This window comes from Puntigrus tetrazona, chromosome 7, assembly GCF_018831695.1.
Source record: "Puntigrus tetrazona isolate hp1 chromosome 7, ASM1883169v1, whole genome shotgun sequence".
NCBI lineage: Eukaryota > Metazoa > Chordata > Actinopteri > Cypriniformes > Cyprinidae > Puntigrus > Puntigrus tetrazona.
The window spans coordinates 7,416,432-7,433,100 of record NC_056705.1 but is presented as its reverse complement, the minus strand read 5'-3'; the positions used below and the strand labels follow the sequence as shown (position 1 = coordinate 7,433,100).

The 16,669-nt window shown below is 37.8% G+C and overlaps 1 protein-coding gene across 1 annotated transcript in view; it reads right to left on the bottom strand.

Moving 5' to 3' along the window:
- Window positions 1–1,104: 1,104 nt before the first annotated feature.
- gal3st3 (galactose-3-O-sulfotransferase 3) overlaps window positions 1,105–16,669 on the bottom strand; it is a 24,353-nt gene continuing 8,788 nt past the window's right edge. Inside the window, exons 2-3 of the mRNA XM_043245801.1 lie at window positions 7,492–7,589; window positions 1,105–6,343 (exon numbers count right to left, since the gene is read on the bottom strand). Coding sequence (XP_043101736.1) covers window positions 5,077–6,343; window positions 7,492–7,574 — 1,350 coding nt within the window. The 5' untranslated portion in view covers window positions 7,575–7,589 and the 3' untranslated portion in view covers window positions 1,105–5,076. The remainder of the gene's footprint in view (window positions 6,344–7,491; window positions 7,590–16,669) is intronic.

Here is a 16,669-nt window from a genome sequence, read left to right as displayed (position 1 = left end):
TGCCGGCTGACATCCTTCCCGAAGTGACCGTGTTAAACCGCTCTGTTCGCAGTTTTGCTCATATACATATTATTTTTGCTCATATATAGATCTATAGATTAATGACAAATTTTACAAAAGGTTTATGAAACACTGCAAACCATTTTAAAAACGCATAAAATGTTTGGTTTTTTTAAAGCAGGGATAGGGTTTTTTAAATTCAATTTCTGTTACACTTCATCTAATTAAATATTAATTTTAACTTTATTTATTAAATTGTGTAATTTTATACTGAATAATTGCATTTAAAAAAAAACGTATTTGTAAAATATGTATTTTATTATTAGGGACAAGACCAAGATCAGCCATTCAAATATAAATAATATATATTTTATTTTTGTGTGTGTGTGATTTTAATTCTCTCTCTCTCTATATATGTATATCTACATATATATATCTACACACATATCTATCTATCTATCTATCTATACACACACATCTATATATACACACACACACACTTCTATATATATCTATCTATCTATATATAGCTATATCTATCTATCTATACATCTATATATCTATATATATATATCTATATATCTATATATATATCTATATATCTATATATATATCTATATATATATATATATATATATATATATATCTATATATCTATCTATATATCTATATATATATATATATATATATATATATATATATATATATATATATATATATATATATATATATATATATATATATATATATATATATATATATATATATATATATATATATATATATATATATATATATACACACACACACACACACACACACACACCTATCTATCTATATCTATCAATATCTATATCTATATCTCTATCCATCCATCTATCCATCTATCTATATCTCTATCTCAAATTTTATTAAACACACAGATGCGACACGTTATTACCTTAGCACAAAAACATGTTGGAAAATATAATTTTTTACACTTGAAAGGGAATCAGGGTGGGTCAGCTGAAATTTCACGGCACCACCCTTTCTACTCAATCGTCTTCGTCTTTTGTCAATCCAAAACGTTGAACTACTCTTGGAATGAAGCACATGAGCCAGATGGATGTTTTTCCAGCTTTAATGGTCAATGTTTTCACATGTCTCATTACACAGCCGCAGAAGCCAACCTCTGATTGTCAGAAGCATCTTATTCAAAGCCCCTAAAAGTCACTGATTATGTAGCAGTTAAATAAATAGAGTATGAAAGAATGAATTGGACGGGAAAACATCTATTGTCATCTAATCATTCAGCGCAAAAAAGCATGAACATCTCTCTCTTCACAGTCTTCATCAAAGAGCAGTCCAGTTGCACAGCCCATTCTCTGTATGCAGTAAATTATGGCAAATCACTCAAGAGATGACAAAAAAAACCTTGAACTGTCAGCAGTGTTATCTACCGAGAGAATGCAGAACGAGTCACACGTTCAATATTCATCTTGAACTCAAAATGATGTTATGTTCATCAGAAAGTACATTATATACAATCAAAGAGCACTTTCTACACGTCTAATGGCTGGACAGTCTTTAAGGACCGAGATGCTTCCACTAACGACAGTTTGGATTTATTTTCCGAGGTATTTCTAATTTTGAGATCGGCAGACAGTATGTTCACAACAAACACTAACAGTATTTCTTTAGGTATGATCCAGTGCTCTTAAAGAAAGGAGTTGGTTTATGAGTGAATAACCGTTTCAAGGCGCTCGTGATGCTTTGATCTACGTACCTTCCTTTGACTAGTGAATCCATTATACCATTGCTATATTGCTCCTGATACTATTCTCTACAATACAGTACGTCTGAAGAAACACGACAGCGAGAGGTTACCAAATGAAGGACGACTTTTTGTTTCGAAAACCTCACTTCAGGAGGAACTGTTATTGCCGAAAAGTTGGTGAGAGAGAGCAGCAAATTTTGCATCCTGTCAAAAAAAAAAAAAAAAAAAAAAAAAAAAATGTATTCCTCAACCAAACCAACCTTGTGGCTTTGAACAGCAAATGAAACAATGCTCTGTAAGAGGCTGTTCTTTCAGGAGGTATTTCCTATTTGGTACCCTAAAATCTGCATCACCCCAACCTTGTTTCTGGATCAGTCTCTTATCTGACCCAACCATTTCAGGCCTTTGAGTTTCTATTGAAGAGTGTGTTTGATTAGGAATCCCGGTCCTGCTTTATATTGTGTCCCTAACACCTGTGTACTTCCTTAGTAACTAGATGTGCACATATATGTAACCATAGTGCAAGTACGCAATGGTATATAGTATCTACAGCTGCAATATTTGTGTAACAACACATGTAACAACCCTCAGAATGGTATTTGTAAGTAAAATAGTGTAACGGGACATAGGTAACAACTCTCTTTAGTAATGAAAATACAATTGTGTAACGGCACTAACAACACTTTTTGATAAAGTGTTACACTTTAAGTAGACAATTCCTATGGACTGAAATGCATTGAAATTAGTCTGATGTTAGGGTTTACATATAAATTGTGGTTGGTGTCCAGGATGTTACACTTAATATTAAGTTATACGAGTACTATATGAGTACACCGATATTACATTGCGGCGCTAACTTAACCTCAAGATCCAACTGCTCCCACTTTGTATATCCCTACACCTAGCCATCTCCATCCCCTGGATCAAACTGTTCTAATTACTCTTATACATAATGCTTCTACAAAACAGCATTAGTTATAGTATTCCTGTTACACGAGTATTTGACTGTTACATATTTGTTACACTGTTACATACTTACACATACCATTCTGAGGGTTGTTATATTTTTGTAGTTACACAAGTATTACACTGTGGTTACATACTAAATACAAACCTAGTTACCATGTAAGTACACATGTTTTAGGGACACTATAAAGTAAGACTGGAAGCACTGAAAAGTGTGGGTAACACTTCATTTTGAGGAGTCGTAATACAGAGTAATTACCTAATTAGGTACTCTGTAGTAGCCATTGTACTTACAATAAATGAAATTTACTTATGTAACTAAGTTATGGAACCGCCTGTAATTACACTTTGTAACATGTAACAGGCAGCTACTGCTACACATATGTAACAGTCAGTTACACAGCTACTTATATTTAAGTACAATCATGATACACTTCATTTTAAGTAGCTTTTGCCTGTGTAATATTCTGTCATTTTAATGTAATTAGAAAGGTATTACATGTAATTAGGCTGTGTACTAATGGGTTACATCAAACTAAGGTGCAGCTGGATAAGTTGTACAGTATAGATACACATGAAGTTCACAATGCAATTTATTTTAAGTAGCATATGTTTAGCATATGTCTGTGTACTTGAATTTATAATCATGTTGTATAAAGTCTGCAACACGAGTGACAATCATTTGGTTGCATAAATAGCTGTGTAACGGACTCATTCACAGCAGCAGCCCATTACATCTAAATAATTACAAACTGTGAGTACAAACTGTTCCATAACTTCGTCACATGGTAAGTACATTTTGTTTTCTGTAAGTACAACGTATTATGGACACCTTAAATTAAAATGCTACCAAATTGTGTAGCGTTGGGGTGCCTCCAGTAACAGGGTTGGGGAACACCACACTAAACTAGTGGTTCTCAACCAGTTGGTTCCAGGTCTGATCCAAGTCCAGTCAAGCTCTATGGTAATTTCATGTAAATTCATTTTAAAGTCAGTCCTCTGTTGCAAAAGCCAACCAGTTGAAAAGCACTGGTTTAAGAGATGGGCGTTTTAAGTACAAAGACACAGTTGAAAGACTATGCTTTTACATTCCACTGGCACGACTCTTTGTGAGGGTGGCCACCATTTGCTCGGTCACCACCCAATACCTTTGTTAAATGAAGCTTCGGTAAAGAAAAGTTAGGCCAAAAGCATACTCTATGCAAGTATGCAAACACAGGCATTATAATCAATCTCACACAGCTAGAAGCTTTTGCGTTTGCTTACTTGTGTGTAGAGTTTAAAACAAACGATGTAGAGCTGTATTTCTGACTATAATATAATTACTTAAAATATTCGTAAATGCACTGCTGTATTACCCCCAAAAAACAAAGAAGAAACTAACACAATGCTTACTCTGGCTTATAACGTATAGCGATTCTTCATCACTGACCTCGTTTTGGACCACATAGACGAATTGTCACTATTCCCGGCTTCTAGTAAACCTCTCTGGCCTGGTCCATAGCGGCCTCATAAAAATGCAGGGCTGTGTAACCCTAGCACTGGCCAAGGAGAGGCTGAAGAATAAATGATTAAATATTTAAATGTCCTTTGAGACGGTTGCCTCATCATCGACACATGATGCTAGGTTTTTGGACCACAACTAAAGAGTCAATTATGGTGATTTGTGGCTCAGGTGCAGCTCTCAGTATGTTGATAAGCATGTGTAAAAGATCACGCTCAAACAGAGCGCTGTTCGTAAAAAACAATGAAGGGTTGCAACGAAGCCTAACAATGGCCAGATGCAATTACCAGCAAAGAGATATTTTAAAGATCCTGCTGAAAAAAACAAGATCCAGCAGTTTGTAGCTTGTAGTCTTTTGAGGTGGTTCAAATTAAGCTTGACTATCAGCAGCTGGTAACACAGCCGATTAACCCTCTAGACAAGCTTGGACCAACAATGAGAATAAGAGATTAGCTTCAACTAGCTAGAAACCATGTAAAACCCCAGATACTGACTTAAACTGATTTGGGATTTTCCAGCAGGGCAATGATGGCTTAAAAACAAACAGTAAGTGATGGTATATATATGGAGAGAGAGTCCTTGGGAGACTGAGACACATTCCAGATGTCAGGCATTTAGACTTCAATATATATTTTCCTTCACCTTTTTACATTTCAATTTGAGAAACACAAAGATTTTGTTTTTTTAGAACTTTCAGAACAATAGACGTGAGCGTACGTTTGGTTGTGCTCACATCCAATACAAATGAGGTATGACCTCAAGCTTTCAAGTAATTCCAACATCTCATGGACATTTAGCTGCAAGGAATGGGGAATAAAAGAAAAGTAGTTTAACTATCCTTTCACACTGGTTATTGGGAAAGCTGTAGCGCTCCTTTGGTGCTCCGAGCCAAAGTCTCTGAGGGTCGCGGATTCAGACTCGGAGCTAGGGATCCTTTGTGTGCACGTACTTGTCCCACGGTTCGTAAAGTCTGTTGGGAGCTCCGTAATGGAAACCGCTTTCGATAACGTAGGGACTCTGAGCGCAGCAACAGCCGTGTGTATTGCACTTCTGGCATTACCATCTTTAAACACTCGTCTCGTGGAGGAACATGGCCCTTTTGTGTCATGTTAACTGGTAAATCATACCCAACAATTTCCACTTTGGCACTGGGCTGCCAAGGCCGTAGTTCCTTATTCGTGATCTGTGCGGCAGAGCGAAGCGGTGGCAAATGCCCTCCGAAGCAGCTGCGGACAAGTCGGTCACGAGACTGACGCAAAAGCTGAACTTCCCGTTCAACGCACGCTAGTCCCAACGCTCTGAGCTGTCGCCACAAGGAGGAGTTGAAGTGATCATACAGTGCCGAATCTATAGCATTCCATGCTCTGATTTTGGCCGTATTTTCCCTGGAAAGGCTGCTCTTGGAATCAGGTGTGCGCATGTTGAGACTGACGTAGAGAACGTCGTCGAGATCCCAAGACAACAAGCGGCGGAGCAGCACCAAGGATTCGTCAAAGTATTCCGCGATCATGACCAACGAGAAAACTCGCTCCATTTCCGCAGCGAAACGTTTCGCATATGCCGGCGCCTCTGAAGATGGTCGATCTTTATCACCGCCTAGGTCAAAGGTCAGCGTATTTCTCGCATACATTGAATCCTTCTCTTCTGGACGATAGTAGCTCCAAGGGTGGTCCAGGAAAGTCTCTAAAGAGCCATTTGGGACACGCTTAAAGCTAAGACAGTACTGATTGAAGTAGGTAAACAGAGACTCGAACATCGCTCCCGGTTCCCGCAGTATTGTGATGTAGATTGTGTTGTTGGGCATGAGGCGTCGTAGCTCAGCCCGGCTAAATCGTAAGTGGTTGGTGATGATGTCAGGTGGTGTGGTGTGTGGGTGAACGAAGTGGGCACTGAACGGTCGTGGATAGCAGAACTGGTGATCACAGGTGGTAATAGGCAATGCCACAGTGAGGTTGTTGCGTTCAGCAAAGCGGAAGAGGATGTTCTGCACAGTGGAGCTGGCTGTTTTGTGCGTCTTAAGGAAGGCTACACTGGTGTGTTTAGCAGAAGGTCCGCCACTGCCCTGGTTGGGGGAGGCCCTGGAGGATGTACAGCCCAACCAGAAAGCCTCCAACGTCCTACAATCAGAGGGGAGAATTAATGCAGAAATGTTGGAAGGATCAGAAAAAAGGCCCTACTGATAAAACTTTATTATTCCTATGGTCTGAAATTCTTGCAGGTTTTAAAAAAAACTAATTCAGAGAATTTAGTGGTCATTAAGGATGCACCCTAGTGAAAAGCGTATATTTGGACCTTAGACAACAAGCAAATACATTGCTGTGTAGCCTTGTTTGAATGGGCTACATGCTAATCGTGCATGTATTAGAAAACTTAACGCTCTGCAGTTTATTTACTAAATCACATTTCGCGAAATTGGTAATCACACAATTACCAGCAACAGCCACCTTTCCTCTTCCATTGGAGACAGGAGATGCAGTGCTAAACGGTCTCTCACTGTCTGTGCTTGTAATGATTGTAGCATCTTTCTCTGACACTTTTTAAGTGCCTTTACACCACCAATATATCGCTGCAGAACATCAAACTGAGCCATGACATCCTGGAGTGAACTTAGAATCACTCAGGATAATCCCGGAGCTTCTTGATAAAGGTGAAACTCTCTTTCTCTCTACACGATCTCAATATTTCAATTTTAAGAGGAGACACTACAACAAAATAATCCTCATTGCTTGAAGACTTTATTAGTGATTAATTAATACGCATCATGCAAGGTTTCTGAGTACTTCAGACTCGGTGTGCAAAGACCTTTAGCTGGTTTGCTTTTTTTAGCTGGCCACTTCTGGTCTGGTATGCTGGTTTTAGGGCCATTTCGGTTATTTGGTTGAGATGGGAGACCAGTTTGTCTAGTTGGCCATTACAATAGTCTGGTTGAAGATCATCTTTTCAGCTAGGTAAAGCAAGAATCAAATAGAATAGACTAAAAACAAATGGTGGCAGAAAAGAGGAATGAGTGCTCAGAAATTTTGGCAACCACAAATATTTGGCCAAACTAGTTTAGGAGGTCTGAAAAATTTACCAAAAACAATGCGTTTAACTCATGCATTTTGATCACGTTAGTGTCTTCATGCCCCCAGTATGGTAGATTAAGCTTGTTATATTATTTGTTAGGTTGAAATATGTTTTGGTAAAAAAATAAATAAATAAAAAATACAGTGCATCACCAACGAATGAGGTAGGGGACAAATGGAGGGATCGTTAAGGCTCTTACAAGTTCAAGTGACCCCCATGGTGCAGAAGCAAGCTGACCGTACTGACTGCAATCAATACTAGGAATATCTTCTTCTGCGACATCTCCAGGTTCTTTCACTGCAAAAGAGAAGAATGGGACATTACAAGGTGTACATTACTCATACATTTAACACGTATCAAGAACACCAAGTACACCCTCTGCAGCAACATAAACAAAAAATCATGAGCACAAAAACGCACTGATCATGCAAAACACTGGTTTGGTTGACAGTGTTCTCTTTCAAGCTGGATCTCAAATTGCAAAGTGTGTTTTTTTTTATGTTTTGGGTAATTCAAACACACGTTCAGAGACAAAGACAACAAGAAACCCAGAACAAGGACAGGACAGGTGTCACGTATTAGCATTCGGACAGTGTTGCCTGTCTAACGTTAACAAAGTCTTGGATATCTTCCATACGAGTCTGGGCCACCTCTTCCCTCGGCTTCTAATTACAGTTATCTCATCTCGCTTTCCCTTTCTCTCTCACCATATCGAATGGCACTTCTACACAACCTGCCTTTATTTCTCCTGATCAGGTCCTGATACTATTGTAGTTTAATTAGCATTAGCATTACAAAAGGGTAAGCCATTTCACTCCCGATGCCATTCAAAAAGAGCCAAGACAATTAAATGACATGACTTCCATTTTAATGTAAAAAATGCCAGCCTGAGATTTGCAATACAAACCACGGACAAATACAATGGAAAATCTGATACCACCCGTTTCTGGTTTTATGGTTTTATAGCGGTCTGGACTGTTTGCACATTTTATAGCAGTGCAGTTGACATTGAAATGGTTGCTACACCAAACAATAAAAAAGTAAAAAGTAAACACATTATAGTGACTATTTTCTATGACCAATACAAAGACATTTACTAAAAGGCAAATTCAAGTTTAAAATGCGGATGCAAATGAACGCTGCAGGTCAGAGTTCAACGCCGACTGGCCGTCTGGGCATCTTTTTCCAATGGTAATATAAACCATCACCTACGGCATGAGTGCATGGTCCCTTAGAGATCTGGTACTGGACCAATCAGTGTCATGTATCAGCACATGAAAAAGCTCATAGGAAAAGGCTCTAAAGACACATCAAGTAATTAATAGTGAGATTTGATAAGGCGTAATTAATATTCCTCATACTTTAAATTTGGGATTTGTACCAGTCCTTTTAAACCTGTTAAGTTTGGGTGCTACGAGAATAAATAATACTCCAGAGCTGCACAAGCAGGGAAGATTGGGTAGAGGTATTGTGCATTTTCTGTTCTAGAAGAAAGACTAAATTAGAGGCAGAGGAAGACACGAATCACCCACGCAACAATCCACCTACACACACACTCTAGTATGCATCCACAGTGTGAGATAAAAGACATTACATTATGAATGCCCAGATCTACAGTAGTTTCAGATGTGGTCATGAATTTTAAAAACATGTTATATGGATTGACACCACACTAGGGTAGGAACAATCGCATTCTTGATAACATCAAAGAGAATTTAGATGCCAAACAAGCATAACTTCAACTCTAATGCATTCTTGTTTATTTTTACCACATAGCACTCTTCCGCAGTACCGTTATAGCTCCTGTATGGGTATGAAATTGGATTGTATATATTAGCGGTCTATCAAGTGTTTATGCCAGTGGCTGATGACAACATAAATATCTAGAGCAGTGCCTCCAAACCAGGGGGCCTCAGTAAACTTCAAAGTGGTCTGAAGATGGCTTGATTTTGATTCATAAAAAAAAAAAAAAAAAAGCTCAAACATTAATTAAAAAGGCAAATCCACCACCCGACAGCAGTGCCTCACTGATGCTCAAATCTGAACAGAACTCTCTTAAAAAAAGAAATAAATAAATAACGGTTCTTTACTGACATTAACGCTTCCTTGAAGAAACCGTGATACCGTTCCCTTCCACCAAAGGTTCTTTAAAGTGGACAGAAAGGTTCTTCAGGCTCTTAAAATATTTTTCACACATTAAGAACAGTTCTCTGAAACATTCTTTGGGAAACCCGAATGGTTCTTCCATGGCTGCTAAATCCCTTTTCTTGGAAAGTGTTTAAAAGTAAAGAAAATTGCATCCAATGTTATAAAATCTAGTGTAAAACCTTGTGGAAGTTTTACTGGAAGCAAAGGACAGACACTTTTATCCATGAAATGTAAATTAAAAACATCATCTTCCTTGAAAGTAAGAGCTAATCCCTTTAGTGGTGCATTAAGACCAGTAACAGCGCAGCAGATTCTCCATCATTCCCTGTCATTCAAGCCACACAAAGCCAGAGTCGAGGTGAAAGCAAGGAGATTAGAATCCGATCTGTGCCGTTTTGTTGGAATCAAAATGTGGCTTTTGGGGGGAAACACCGAGAGTCAAGCTGTGATCCTACGTTGCTGAGTGGTGCTATTGTGGAATTGTGGAAAGACGCTCTCTGGAGAAGGCGTCGAGTTACTGTGATATAGCCAAGCTTGTGTGACCAATCCAGCAGTGACGTGAGGAGCGTCCAGCCAGGCGTGCAACGTTATAGATGTCTGAGACAGATGGTGGTCAAGAGGACACGGTGGGTCAGATATACACCCTAAAAACGAGTGTTTTGAAGTCATGATGACTTCTAAATTAAATCGCGTTCAACCAACAAACTACACTGGGTTAGAGCAGTGGTTCCCAACCAGTGTGCCGCGGCACTAAGGGGTGCCGTGAGATCTTTTGAGGGTGCCGCCAAAATTTCGGAAAAAATTCCAAGGGTGCCTCAAACAAGAAAAGGTTGGGAACCACTGGGTTAGAGGAACTTAATTTGTAGCTTGAACGTATCCGGGTGAGGTACAGGCTGGGAATCTATCAGTGAATGATTAACTTGGTTTAAATTCTATGAAACTCTCAGTGTTGGCATTGAAAAAGGACACGTCATTATAAACAAAGGATGGGCTTGGTGTATTGTCCTGTGGCTGTGTTTTAACAGTTAGGCCATTTTGAGGTTAGTCTCCCAGTGCCAAAAAGGATTTTGTCTTTTATAAAAGGAGAGGCTCTGTTTGTTCTGCAAGCGAGTGGCCGAGGTCTTGTGCGCCGAGAGATCACGCATCTGGCTTTATACTCGATCTCTCTCGGCATGCATGATGGAAGTTTTATTGTGTGTTTGAATGAGTGCAATATTGTAGATAATCTTCTCGTTCTATATTCAGCAGTTGTAAAATGTGTTACGTGTGGCAGAGTGGCCAGGTAGGGCAAGTTATCAATAAAAACAGACACAAATACTATACTCGACTATGCCACCCGCAGAATATCGGGACATAACAGCCCTATGTAAGGGCACACAGGTTCTTTGCCAATGGCAGGGTGAGCATGGAGACATGGACAAAGTAAAAAAAAATTAAAGTGCCACTATTATTAATGAAAAGTTGGTATTGTGGTTATGGGAGTCCCCAACAACTGGCTGACGTTCATGTAAAAAAAAAAAAAAAAAAAAACACTTTCATTGTGTTATAATATACATTTATTTTTTACTTTACTTGCTCAATGACTCCTAAACGATTAATTTGATTAATTACGATTAATTAACTCAAAATGGTTTATGGAGTCTAGAACCTTTTTGGAAACTCCTAAATGGTAAAACCGCTAATTGGAACAAACATTTTAACAGTTAAACACATTCAAAACAAAATCCTCACTTTTATACCACAACAGCATAATCTACTCCAAAAGGAGTGCACGAGCAAACACACACACACACACACACACACACACACACACACACACACACACACACACACACACACACACCAACTACTTACTGTATACAATCAAATAAAAAGCAAAAATTAAATAAAAAGATGTCATGGTTGGAGAAACAAAATGGCCGACGAAGGCCAAATAGCTTACTTGAAAAGAAAAACACATAAAACAAAAATAAAAGTTAATCAAAATAAGACCAAGACAAAACAAAGGTAAAATAGCCTTGAACTTGAACCTACTTCATAAAGCAACCTCATAAACCCACTTCACAAACATCGATTGCCCGGACTGTTCCTGATTCCTGTCAAAAAGTTGCATTTGTAAATTTCCTCATTATCACTTCCTGACTAGGTGTGTACATAACACACAGCAGTTTAATTTTATATTTTCTAATAAAAAACTCTCACAGTCATTGCTCACGTAAGCAGCGTCTACCATTACCCATCCACAACTTAACCACGAGTGCTACTAACCACACCAAAGTCAAAGTAAACTCATAAGTGTGACATTTACGCATGTGGCGTTTCTCCTTCTACTTGCTTTTCTTCACGCGATAAAATCTGAAGGGAAGAAGGAAGTCGAGGAAGCACAGCATCTTTGCAGCTAGTTTTTCCTCACCACAAAAATAAAGTGGGCAGAAAAGACCTACAACCGTACTTCATTTCGACAGGAGTGAGGCTGTGAGGAGTACGGCGAGCTCAGTGGATCGAAGATGTCAGACGGTCAGCTGACGAAAGCATTCAAGACTCCATTCAAGCTTTGAAAGTTGTGAAAACTCTATACAGTTTATGTCATTGTAAAGTCTACAAAACACAATTACGATAAGACACCATATTGTGTCATTTTTGGTTGTAATTTTCAGTCAAAGAGCAACAAGAGAAGCGATGTATGACTTTCCATGCAATAAGAGTCTGACGAAATAATGGGAAGATGCCTACAGATAACTTCCTTAAGACCTGTTTCTTTGTCCTCTCCACTTTAGCTCTGATGCCTTTGTCTCTTTTAGTAGACCACAGCTACCGAAACAAGAAAAGCTATGCCACAGGACGCTTATTCGTTTCTTACCAAAAAAAGTCTCAATTCACCGCTGAACATATCCTTTATAGAGTTTTGAGTTCAAACCATGAACATCTCTCCGGGTCATTATTCAGGTCAAAATTGTTTTCCTGGCTTTTTCTAAAATTAACCAGGCGTGGGTCAAAAAACGGACTCTTCTATAGAGGCGACGTTCCGTTTATAAATACGAGCGTGCGATGCAAAATGCGCCCTGCTGTAGCTAAAACACAATCTTATGATGAATGCATCATGCAAAATTCACACAAATAGCTTATTTAAGCAAAATGTACCTTTAATGCGGCTCCCACGCGAGCGGCTTTCTAGCTTAGAAAATACAGCTGAAAAGGCAAGGGCTTCTTGAACCGTATATACGCCGTATCGTATCTGCATAGTTATATCTTTTTAAAACAAAAGCGGGGACAAAGTTTGCAAGTTCAATCCCAAACATAGGGTCGAGCACCAAGATAACGCCAACCTTCTCACAAGCTTACAGTAAGAGGAATGAAGAGCCGAACAGAAGGCGAGCGTATTTCTCACTTTTTATTGCACCGCGCTGAAAAGGTCTGCAAACAGAGAGAGACGCTACGGTCACGGGTCTTCACGCTCCGTTTACATACACCCGTCTCTACTCTTACTATCTGTTGGTTCTGACTGCAATCCGCAGCACGTGCAGAACGCAAATACGATATTTTCTGTGGCACGTGATTGGCATGCACGCTTCTTTATGACCGCTGAGCGACTGGAGTACGTTTAAACCTTGCATGTTTGTTTATGAAGCACAGAACGTTACTAACATGTTTTAAGTTGTTTTCTTTTAAACGACCTTTTACATACCATGGAAGTCGATGGATGCCAGCAACTTTTAAAGAAACGAAGGCGAGTAAATACCAGTGGCGCTATTTTTTTAAATAACGAGTAACGAATTACCGTTACAATGCCGTTACGGTTACTGATAATAAAATGCGGCGTTACAATAAATTATTATACTCTAATATTATTAGGCCTATAATTGTAACACTTTCCCGGAGTTGCTTTGAAATTCTTCAGCTTTTTACGAACTGCCGCTTTCTCTGGCGGTGGTAGGCGGAGCTAATGAGCAAACAACAATCTCATTGGCTGGCGCTCACCTGTTCTCAGCAAATCAGCATGATTAATATTCATGAACCCAGCAGCTCATAAATCCTAGTGCGTTTTGCATGGTTATCAGGAGACGAATTCACGGCGGCGTCACTATTATTTTTCATTCTTTTTTTATAGAAACGCCCAAATGACAAACGCCACCGTCTTGAGCTCGGTCTGCATGACTAATACGCTGTCATGGTTTCTCCGATCAATAAAGTTTTGTCATCTTTTAATGCTAAATTATAAACAATACAGTGCTGTAAAAACTACTATGACGATTTTATTGCCGTGTCCATAGAGATTTGACGATATTTGCAATAATATTGAATTTCATAGGTCTCTCTCACATGTCCATTTCGTTCATTTAACATGTAACGTGTCCAACAATGCTAAATAATGAGTTTTTTCATTTTTAACTCTTTTTTTTTTAAGACAAATTCTGTCAAATACAGTAAAAGCATACAGTAAGATACATAATTGTTTCTTTTTACATTATGTAGCTTCATGACGCCTTATTCTACTTTCACTAAATGTCCATGCATTGATAGACTGCATAGTGCACAGTGTTCCCATCATGCACTGGGGCATGTAGATGCCTACGTGATACCCGTATTATTTACTTAGATGTTTCAAACACTTTTAGAAGCACGATTTGAATTGTAAGTGTTATATGTAAAAAGTAAAAATGTAAAAAGATCCCTATTTTCTGCAGTAAGGAGTAAAATCTGTGTCACTGATTATGTAAAGCATCTAAAAAGGCCCCGAAGTGGAGTTTGAACACCATTGATTTAAAAGTGTATCGACCCTGAAGCTCTCTTTCAACACACGCGTTATCTACAGACGCTTTAATAAAGGCTTGGTTTGTTTACATTTACTTGGCAAATGTGCGACCTAAACTGTTAAAGGAACACCCAAAATACGTCCAACTTCCCTAAAAAGTGTCCCTGTTCAAGTAACGGCGGCGGCGTTGAGTATTGGACAGAACTGAAGAAGACACAACTAAAGAGCAGCCTGTGAGAGCGGCTCTAAACTGATATTACACTCAAGTCTTTCTTCCTACAAGCACTTCTAGAGGACTTTATTGTAATCACAGTTCAGTAAAGCTCTCTCTCTCTCTCTGATGCCGCATTATTGTCTAAATCCCAAAAAAATCAATCTGGGAAATGAAGCTTGAAAAGGAGCATTAGCATCCACATACACTCTCTCACCGACACACAAAAACTAGATTTTTTTTCTTTTTAATCTTTAAACGAACTCTTATTATTGATACACGGGCAAATATCTGACCCGCAGAGCCTTTTAATGACTTGCATGTCTTCTTCTGAACGTCGGGGCATGGGTCTGAGCAAACTCGGATTGATTCGGGGAAATGTAAACCGTGCGGGAACATGATTTTTGCGTCAAGTGTTTCACACATAAATAATTTTCTCTTTTCATTCGTAAGCAGAGCGACTATTTTATAACAAATGATGCGTCCGACATCTGTGCGGAGCATTAATAATGTACTAAAAACAGCTCCCACTCTGCATGCATAAGACACAGTTGAAGATATGACTCAATTCTAACTCAATTCTATTTCAACCACAACATCCCGCGTCACACGCCATATCCTTCTCACGAGGAAATCTAATCATTTTTGCTTGGACGCTCGGCTTGTTTTTGGTCTTTTATCGATCCTCAAAAAGAATTAATACAGCTTTTGAACTTTCAAATGATTCATTTTTCACATAAAAAAAAAATAAAAACAGCAGATTTTAACATTGATATTTTTTTCTGAGCAGTAAATGATTTCTGAAGGACATAAAAACAATGCCAATAACAAACACAAACGAAATAAAAGTTCTTCAATATAACAGGCAAAATAAAAGTCCACTACAGCACAGTACAGCTTAAAAAATATTATTATTATTTAAATAATTTATTAATTAATAATTATATTTAGTAAAACATTAAACAAGGTACAGCACATTTAAACTTCTATTCCAAGTTTTAACTTGCCAAGAAACTAATTATTAAATATGAAAAAAATGATATTTTATTAAAATTCCATTCAATACAATTTTAAAATATTCAAATGTTTCTGGAAAAAAAAAACCCTGTATGATTTACTTATTAATAATAATTTGCACTAACACATTTGAAATAAATTTTACCGCTTCTTCAATCTATTTACTGCAGAAAATAGCTTCGCTAGTAAGAGTAATTTTTACTTTTTACATATAACACTTACAATTCATATCACGCTTCTACGGTGTATGTTACTTTGAAACATCTAAGTAAATAATACGGGTATCACGTAGGCATCTACATGCCCCAGTGCATGATGGGAACACTGTGCACTATGCAGTCTATCAATGCATGGACATTTAGTGAAAGTAGAATAAGGCGTCATAAAGCTACATAATGTAAAAAGAAACAATTATGTATCTTACTGTATGCTTTTACTGTATTCGTCATATAATTGTGTAATAGTTATTCGGTCACATCATGTTAGAGCAAGCACACGACAGAATCAGACCCGTGAACAGTCCTATTGTTACGCTCCCATCTTTAAGGATTACTTAAAACACAAAGAGACCTGGGGCTGGAGTTGTTTTCCCAGCACACTTTGCACTAAATCCCGCTCTAAGCCCGACGTTTATTCGTTTTCGTAGTTTGCAGGAACCATTTACAGACGCATTCGCCGCTTGACCTTTCTGCTTTAAAATAACAGCTCATTCGTCAGATAATGTTCTGTGCTACTTTATAGTTAAAAAAGACGAGAACTAATTGCACGCCATAACTATACTTTACAGCATAAAACTAGCCATTTATGGGACAAATACAGTCAGACGATGCAGATTTAACAGAGACCTTCACACGGTTTACAACAGGAGTTTGCAGCTTTTCACCAACATTTCGACAAAATAAAAGTCTGACCATTTTAAAAAGAAAACGCTCAAGGGCACTTAAACGGGAAGGAATTAAAAATAAAAATGAGTACTTTAACTTGAAAAATGTTTACAATGATAATAATAATCATCTATTCATTTTACAACAAATAACATTTCATTATTTGAATTAAAATTGTTTATTTTCTACATTTGTTTATAATTATATAATTTTCAACAATAAATGTATTTCTCTGTATTTTAATTTTGTCTACATTAACTTAATACAAATAATAATAAATAATATAATAATAACAATAACAATAATAATATAAAATAACTCAAATTAACTGGTTGTTATTAATTTTATAATTTTTATATTAATT